At 42.0% G+C, this 8,898-nt stretch overlaps 1 protein-coding gene across 5 annotated transcripts; it reads right to left on the minus strand.

Annotated features, from left to right (window-relative positions):
• Nucleotides 1-658: 658 nt before the first annotated feature.
• On the minus strand, nucleotides 659-7,352 carry LOC147304689 (uncharacterized). 5 transcript variants are annotated; one of them, XM_086280205.1, is made up of 11 exons: nucleotides 7,232-7,352; nucleotides 3,699-3,785; nucleotides 3,219-3,359; nucleotides 2,945-3,084; nucleotides 2,692-2,828; nucleotides 2,493-2,586; nucleotides 2,226-2,325; nucleotides 1,849-2,108; nucleotides 1,572-1,758; nucleotides 1,273-1,400; nucleotides 659-1,186 (listed from the first exon to the last, which is right to left on the minus strand). In XM_086280205.1, the coding sequence occupies exons 1-11, from the start codon at nucleotides 7,350-7,352 to the stop codon at nucleotides 869-871; spliced, it is 1,713 nt and encodes a 570-aa protein (XP_086136331.1). In that variant the 3' UTR covers nucleotides 659-868. The 5 variants fall into 5 exon arrangements, with proteins under 5 accessions (XP_086136331.1, XP_086136332.1, XP_086136330.1 ...); XM_086280206.1 differs by having other exon boundaries at nucleotides 2,226-2,349; nucleotides 3,699-3,826; nucleotides 7,232-7,275; XM_086280204.1 differs by having other exon boundaries at nucleotides 1,572-2,108.
• Between the last annotated feature and the right edge of the window lie 1,546 nt (nucleotides 7,353-8,898).

The raw sequence follows: 8,898 nt of genomic DNA on the forward strand, positions 1-8,898 counted from the left end.
TTTTCTGCAGAAAATAGGGGACATCTTTTAACATAGGCAGCATCGATTAAGTCTGCATACACACCTTCTCTGGACATATTCCTCGACTTGAACATGTCGACAACATGGTGGTTTTGAAAGATAGTTTTCAGTGTTTCCAAAATAGGAACATATGCAAACCTATCGGTTACAATGACTTGATCAAAAGTCCCTGTGATCTTGTTTCTTCTACTGTCAAATCTTGTGCCAAGCACCATTTCAACAGGTTCAACAGTTGCCCATTTTTGTTTAAAGTGCCTATTTCGTTTAGCTTCTGAATTTAACAGTGTAAATGGATTTTCAAAGTTTTTGAATGACTGCTCTAATTTCTTTTTACTTGTAGTGTCCTGTGAAGGTAAGCTCTGTAAAGCTGCATCTTTAGCCTGAGTATGAATCTCAAAAAACACTTCCTCCATTGAGGAGACAAAACTATTCACAGTAGATTGGCTTAATCCAGCTGCCCTGAGCTGTGCAACAGTAGAGGCACACATATCCAAAGTGCTCTTATTTGAACTTTTCAACATTTCAGATGTTGTGGGTGTTTCTTCTACATTAGTTGACACCACCTCCCCTGTAGTGCTAACTTCTTTAACTGCCACATCAGGCTGTAAATTAACATCAGTGTCAGCCTGTTGGTCGAAATAGTTAAGGTGTTTGGTATTTAAATGTTTTCTAAAACCTGAAAAAGTGCCAAACACACAGCCACAGTCACGCTGGGCACATTTAAGGCGAAGATTTCTTCCAGGTAAGTAACCATGGACTAACCGTAAATGCCTAACAAGCATGTTTGAACCAGTAAACTCAGCCTGACAGACAAAACACTTCATGATGGAGAATTAACCTTCAAGCCCTAACGAAGCAACCTTGTCCTTATTTCAGCAACTCTGGGACTTTCTTTGATTTTGCCAACATCTATATTGTACACTGTGGTTTGGATGAACGTGTACATGTTGTGAAGCATGGTGTTGTAAGATGTGCTAAACACAAAATGTGCTTTAAACAGTTCATCAAAAGCACCAAGTGAAGAGGTAGACTTGCATGGTATGGCATTCTTGTCAAGAATAATGAAGAACTGGTGGATGTCATGCTTTTTCACCCCAACAGGCAGGAGGTAGGGTTGAGTGCTGGTAGTGATGGCATCAAGGTGCTCTTGGATATTTGTTCCAGTCTGAAAAGACAAATACAGACAGGCAATAAGAATCAAGTGTTTCTTAAACTGGTAATTCATACCATAAAAATAGAAAAGAAACAAACCTTCTTGAAGACCACAAGATGCCTTTCTGCTTGAGAAGCTGACACCTTTCCTGGTCTCTTCCGACCCTGACCAGATGGTGGAATCAAATGTAATAGCAATAGAATCGCTGCGAGGTCACTGTCCCAGCCTGAAAAAAATATTTGTTTTTAATAAAGTTGAATCATCCTCATCAATAACAAATTTCAATGCATCTGCATTGACAAAATGTTTGAGTAGACCCAAAATACAAAAGGACAGCTGTTCTGTGACAAACATTATATATCCTGTGAATGTTCTAATTAAAGAAATAACAGCTCACCAATGTCAGCATTAACTTCAGTGGCATCCTCAGGAGAGTCAGCTGCCAGCAAGAGTTCTTCCAGGTCACTGGTAGAAGGAAGCTTCCTGCCTTGTTGGATAATCTTTCTTTTGAATGTTGTTGGCCACCTCTCCAGCAACCTGCCTGATACATCTTCACCAAACATCAGTACAAAATCCTGTTCGATCTGTAACAGGGATAGAGAACAGAGAATTATATCTGCTATCTGCAAAAAATAAAATGTGTTTACATTGTCAACGTAATGAAAAATATTCACCAAGCCTTTGATATCTTTGAAACGTGGAAACACAGACAGTATGTTGCTTGACAGCAGGGGGTCAAGGACCATGTTGTGTCGATAAACAAATGTCAACTTCATCTTCTTCTTGACTGTGTCTTCATCAGCTGAATGTTTCATCAGAGCGATTGCTTCCTTGCACTCATCCTCACTCAGCACGTTCTCTGTAACAAACTGCAACTCTCGTCTGACAGTTGGTCCACCACACTGATCTTCACCCGATGATCCATCTCCTGGTGCTAGACAATATGAAATACAACTTTATCAAAACTAATAATAACATTTGATAACCATTATTAATACAGAACCACAATTTGGAACTGTATTATATGATTCCACTGAATTATAAGTGTTACCTCCAGATGTTAATCGCCTCTCTTTAGCAGTGCATCTCTGTATGGTTTTAATCCTCCAGGCCAAGTACCCAGTGCCACTCTCGCCATCATAATAATGTTCCTTCTCGCCATCATAATAATGTTCCTTGGAGAGTGAGACATACAGACATTTTGTTTATTAATTTATCAGTAAGTTATGTGACCATGAACAGTTGATGAGGACATAAATTTTGGCAGGATTTAAAATTTTGATTTTAGTTGTATCAGTTATTGCTGTTAGCTACTTACATAGCCATTTTTTGAGTACGGGTCACTGAGGTAAGGGAAAAAGGTTACAATTCCTCTGGCATACATTTCTTTTACCTGCCGTGGTGGTGATGTACTGCAAGATCAAAAGGAAAAGAACTAGTCAGCTTCCCTGGAATTAATAGAGATTTAAAATAATTTGAAAATGATAGTAAAAATCACAGGGCCAGAAATAAATTACCCATTTTTTTCTGTCATGTCAGCTACCAGTATGTTGACCATTTTTCTTCTGGTTTCATCCACCAGGGACTTGGTCCGATTGTACTCATTTATTATACGTTCTCCACCAGGTTTGCTTGTGAGAATGGATTCCACCAACTGGAAAACACAATAAAAATATTCTACAGGTTGATATAACCACCGCAGTTCAGAACACTTAAACTACAAACAAAAAAGACACTATTAGAAGAATGTGGAAATCATTTAACTCTTACTTGCTTAGCTTCTGCATCCAGCTTCTGACGTTTCCTCAAAGGGCTGTCTGAAAGGATGACCATATCCTGTGAATCTGATGAATGTGGCGATGATAACTGGAACCGCTCAGGAGACACTTCTGCAACAGATGTTTCCAGACCTTAAAAATAGGAGCAAAAACAAATCAGTTTACATCGTCCCTCCATAGACTCATTTTATACACTCTTTGATTAAACAATGTAATAATGACACTAAAAAAAGACATCCAATGAAACACAAATCACTCAAACAAACCTGTTTCATATTTGATGGTTAGTACCCCGGTTGAGGGATCTGTTACTATATCCTCAAAAACATCCTCATCCAACTCAGTCCCTGAACTATCAAAAACTTTCACTCCTTCTGTTACGGCTGGCGCACCAAACTTTGCAAATGCTGGAAACAAACACACAAGTTTGTGTAAACAAAAAGACATGACATTTAATGTTTTGTAGCTTAAAATGAAGATCATTTCAAGATACTCTTTCAAAAATGAGTCAGATAAACAAAGGCTAAATTATTAAGCGCCACTAACATGCTTGATAAGTGGTAGATTAAAAGGAGTGACACTCACATTATGCAGTTTTCCCCCCACTAAATATACATTCATAACTAAGATGCTTCCAAAACACAGATCATTTTCAATTAATCATAAAATGCAGTTTGAAGAGACTAAATAACAAAAAGAACTTAAAGCCCCTTGTACACCTTTTTAATACAATGTTGGTTTCTTACCGGCAATCAAAAACTCCTTAAGGCTTGGCTCAGATACTCTAACGAATTTCTGCACACCTCCGAGTTTTGCTTTAAGCAGCATGCTTCCTGTAGACCGTAATTTCTTATAGTCAGTGCTCTTCATTGAACTACAGTAAACAGAAAATGTGAATATTAAAACAGTCCCATAAATCAGAATCAGAATCAGAAAGGGGTTTATTGCCAAATGTTGAGCAGGTTTACAACATTAGGAAATTGCTGCGGTGCTTCAGTGCAAACATGCTGTCATAAATAGCACTTAAATAGACATGAAAAAATAAAAGTAGGAATAAGAATTAAAAGTGCTACGTAGAAAGATATATACATGAGTGCAGGTGGTGATCAGTGCCAAACATGGAATGATGCAGTGACACAGCGTAGGGTCATGTGTTAGTGGCGGGGACAGTCATATGGTTATTGTTCATGTGTCCAACAGCAGAGGGGAAGAAACTGTTCTTATGGCGAGAGGTTCTGGTGCGAATGGACCGGAGCCTCCTGCCTGAGGGGAGCAGGTCAAACAGACTGTGTCCGGGGTGAGAAGGGTCAGCTGAGATCCGGGCTGCACGCCCCAGTGTCCTGGAGGTGTACAGGTCCTGCAAAGATGGGAGTCTGCAGCCAATCACCTTCTCAGCAGAGCGCACAACACGCTGCAGTCTCTGTTTGTCCCTGATAGTGGCTCCAGCGTACCACACGGTGATGGAGGAGGTGAGGATGGACTCGATGATTGCAGTGTAGAACTGCATCATCGTCCGTGTTGGCAGGTTGAATTTCTTCAGCTGCCTCAGGAAGTACATCCTCTGCTGGGCTTTCTTGATGACGGAGGTGATGGTGGGCTCCCACTTCAGGTCCTGGGTGATGGTGATACCCAGGAAGCGGAATGAGTCCACAGAGGTGATGGGGGTGTCAGTCAGGATGATGGGGGGGAGTGGAGCTGTGTGCTTCCTGAAGTCCACAATAATCTCCACTGTCTTCTGGGCATTCAGCACCAGGTTGTTGTGGCTGCACCAGGACACCAGACGTTCAACCTCCCTCCTGTAGGCAGACTCATCCCCGTCCGAGATGAGCCCAATAACGGTGGTGTCATCTGCAAACTTGATTAGCTTGACAGACTGGTGGGTGGAGGTGCAGCAGTTGGTGTACAGGGAGAAGAGCAGAGGAGAAAGAACACAGCCCTGAGGGGAGCCGGTGCTGATGGTCCGGGAGTCCGAGACATTCTTCATGCTACATGCTGCTTCCTGTCCGTCAGGAAGTCAGTGATCCACCGGCAGATGGGATCAGGCACATTCATCTGGGAAAGCTTGCCTCGGAGATGGTCTGGAAGGATGGTGTTGAAGGCAGAGCTGAAGTCCACAAACAGGATCCTGGCGTAGGTTCCTGGGGAGTCCAGATGCTGCAGGATGAAGTGTAGGGCCATGTTGATGGCGTCGTCTACAGACCTGTTGGCTCTATATGCAAACTGCAGGGGGTCCAGGAGGGGGGCCGTGAGGGTCTTGAGATGGGAGAGAACTAGGCGCTCAAATGACTTCATGACCACAGATGTCAGAGCCACGGGTCTGTAGTCATTTAGTCCAGTGATCCTAGGTTTCTTGGGGACAGGGATTATGGTAGAGGACTTGAAGCAGGCAGGCACATGACATGCCTGCAGTGAGGAGTTGAAAATGCCAGAAAACACTGGGGCCAGCTCGTTTGCACAGTGTCTGAGGGTGGCAGGAGACACGCCGTCTGGGCCGGGAGCTTTCCGAGCATTCAGGTTCTTAAACTGCTTCCTCACATCTGCTTCATGAATATGAAGAGTTGTGGTGGGAGGAGGTGGTGTGAAATCCTCTTTTGTGTGGGGTGAGGAGGGGGGTGTTGTAGGTGAACAGTTTGAAGGTGGTGATGGCTCTATGGAGGGGGGAGAGGTGGGGGAATTAGTGTCCAAAGTGCCTCTATTGTTGGGGCCGTTGGAGGTGTGAAGGCTGCCTGATGGCTCGTCAAAACGGCAGTAGAAGTCGTTAAGGGTGTTGGCCAAGAGCAAGTCATCAGTGGAGTGGGGGGTTTTAGGCTTGTAGTTGGTGATATTCCTAAAACCTTTCCACACAGAGGCCGAGTCATTCTCTGAGATCTGCTGCTGCATCTTCTCAGAGTGCTGGTGTTTAGCAATGTCCACTTCTTTAGTGAACCTGTACTTGGCCTCTCTGTAGCAGTCCCTGTCTCCGCTTCTGAACGCCTTTCTCTTTTCCAGCCACAGCTTTTTGAGTTTAGGAGTAAACCAGGGTTTGTCATTGTTATAACTCACCCTGGTGCGTGATGGCACAATGCTGTCCTCACAGAAGTGGATATAGGAGGTGACATTGTCCGTAAACTCGTCCAAGCTGTTAGAAGCAGCCTTCAATGTGTCCCAGTCTGTGGTCTCCAAACACGTGCGAAGCTCCTCCACAGCCTCGTTACTCCACAGTTTTTTAGTCCTCACGACAGGTTTGGAGAGCTTCAGCCTCTGTCTGTACGCGGGGATTAGGTGGATCATGACGTGGTCAGAAAGTCCGAGTGAAGCGCGGGGCACCGCGCGATAGGCCCCGCTGATCGTGCTGTAACAGTGGTCTAATGTCCTCTTGGCTAAACAAGGCTAAACAGCCTTGCAATGTGATTTCTTACACTATATGTTACTTTTATGTCAGTGTAACAAGGTGTCAAGATATAATCCTTAATACAAAACTAAAATAATAACTACTACTTTTTACCATTTGTCTGACCTAACTTAGCACTAGGGAGTCAGTATTTTGTTCATCTTTAGTTTAACATACTGAACAGTCTGGTAACCAAAATGGAAAAAGCAGCAGGGTAACTTTTGTCAATACCATCAACTCACAATAAATACAAACGCTGTCATCTTAAATTCAAACTACTAAAAAAAAGCATTAAAAACTGAATCCTGGACATTTTGGATATTTTATCAAGCTTATAACACCTGCTGACAGTTACTGGTTGTAATCCTGTAACCGTAAAATCGCTGAAGACAGCCGAGTTAAAATAAGACAATAACCTTACTGAAAACGACCTCTATATCTGGTACCTAGGTATCAAAAAAAGAAAAAAAGAAAGATGTAACATTTAGTGTAAAATTTTAATTAGTTAATGCTTGAGTTAGGTAATTTAAAATTTAACGATAACTAGCGAATTGCCCGCGCACTGAGGTTAGCCAAAATGCTAGTTAGCTAGCTAATCTTAATATGTAGATCCCAACACATGGAGGGTTTCATTTAATGGAATTTCGAACATGCTAGAACACAACACAATCACCACTACACACTGAAATAAATTTTGATAACAAGCCTTACAGTCCAACACGGATATCAGTCAACTTTTTTAGCTAATTAACAACCTTACATTAGCATACAGACAGTGTCACATTTGCTTCTGGTACAAAATGAAATATATAATAAACATGGACAAAAGGAATGTAACCTTATTTTAATGTGCTACCTGTGCTTAAAATGTCGAATTGTTGGTTTAATAAGTAAATATGAACAACTTACCCTGCAACTGATGTGAAGAAAATGGCGTCGTGAAAAATCCTCTTGGTTTGAAAACCAGTCTGTGGTGGGAGGAGCTTTCTAGAGTAACGTTGACACTGCCTCTTTTAACTCCAGGAATCATCACCCACACTGGGGGGCGTTTTGCTCCAGCTGTTGTTATAATGACTCTATTAGAGTAAATACACTTTAACACTGCTGATTTAACACTGGGAAATTTACTGTGTATAAAGGGTAGTGAACCATGAACAACACAAGATAGTCTTAGTTTTAATTATTCTCTTAACTTTATGTAAAGCTTTGTGTTTTATATTGACACAATTACACACACACACACACACACACACACACACACACACACACACAGGTACTGTACAGCAAAAATGTTAAAACATGTGCTTTAAGTGAATAGTCCTAAATAAATGCTGTTAATCTGGAAACAGTATCTTAACTTGAAACTTATTTAGATCAGCTGGAATCAAAAGACTGAGCACTGGCATGTCTATCAAAACTTGAGGATTTTACTGGGATGGGGTCCAGAAGGCCCTCGGGTCATCTGAAATTTACTTTAACACGTGGTATAAATTATACATGTATGTAAACTCTTGTAAACTACAGACATCAGACTGTCTCCTCTATCCCCACATTTTTATATGTATTTTGTATACTCGTACTGTACTTTGTCTACTCTATGTAGAAAAAATTGCTTGGTCACGTTAAAACTTTTGCTGAGTCACATTGTATTTATTTTTCCTTTTGCTTTAAATCTAGACTGCCAGCCAAGATATTTGATGGACTGCTGACCTGGCTTTTGCACAAGCAGAAGGTGTACTGGCATCACTGGCTATCACTGAGGAAGAGAAGAAACAGATTGAGGAAGCAACAGATGGGGAAATAAAGAATGCATTGTGGTAAGAATGTGCCTTGATATTAATTCTGTTAGGTGCTAAGTAAGAAATTTAATGAACTATGCCTCTTAATTTGTGTTTTTATAAAAGGTCAGCACTAAAAAGAATCACAGCCAGCAACTCTGGTTTGTTCTTGGGTGCAGTCAAGCAGAGCTCATGTCCTCCTTCCTTGTTTAGGACTCTACTTGGCCAACCTGACAGGATTGAAAGTAAGTTAGTATAAAAGGGGTCTGTGCTTCTATGAAATTATGGCTAAGAGATATTTTCATCCCCAAAGGCAAGTGACTGGGGGATCCTTCATGAGTCAAAGGCCAAGCTGTTGTACATTGACTGTGTCACAGGGTGGAATGAACAAGTTTAACTTGGTGTTTTTTATTTCCTTGCATGTAGTGCTGTGTTTTATTTTTTGATCTTTTATTAGCGTGTAGTGTTTTATTTTTGTGGGGTTATTGCATGCTTGTTTTTGTTTGATATGTGATTTGTTCCGGGGGGGATGCCCATTGCACCGCCCCTCCTGATCATTAACTTGACACACCTGGGACCAATCAGGGTTCGCCACAGTTATTCAATAAGAGGCAGAGAGAGCGAGGGACAGGAGGAGAGACATGGCGTAGTAACCGGGGTTGGCAACAGAGGCGTGCGGCAAAGGAGAATGGGACCGGAGATCGCGGACGACTGCGCACGGGAGAGAGTGATTGGGGATGAGCAGAGAGGTCTGTGTTGGTGCTGAGGGGAGGTATCTCCTCACCGAGAGAGGCCCAT

The sequence above is a fragment of the Aulonocara sp. 'chitande type north' Nkhata Bay genome, linkage group LG22, assembly GCF_057382095.1.
Source record: "Aulonocara sp. 'chitande type north' Nkhata Bay isolate Kocher_YH1m ecotype deep benthic linkage group LG22, A_spYH_male_GT1.1, whole genome shotgun sequence".
Lineage (NCBI taxonomy): Eukaryota > Metazoa > Chordata > Actinopteri > Cichliformes > Cichlidae > Aulonocara > Aulonocara sp. 'chitande type north' Nkhata Bay.

What these genes read in the sequence shown, in the direction of transcription:
- LOC147304689 (XM_086280204.1), bottom strand. Translation starts at nt 7,352, where the DNA reads ATGATTCCTGGAGTTAAAAGAGGCAGTGTCAACGTTACTCTAGAAAGC. An exon ending in TAAGGAGTTTTTGATTGCCG is followed by an intron (nt 3,360 to 3,698) that starts GTAAGAAACCAA and finishes GTTTGTTTCCAG; the next exon opens with CATTTGCAAAGTTTGGTGCG. An exon ending in TGGATGCAGAAGCTAAGCAA is followed by an intron (nt 2,829 to 2,944) that starts GTAAGAGTTAAA and finishes TGTGTTTTCCAG; the next exon opens with TTGGTGGAATCCATTCTCAC.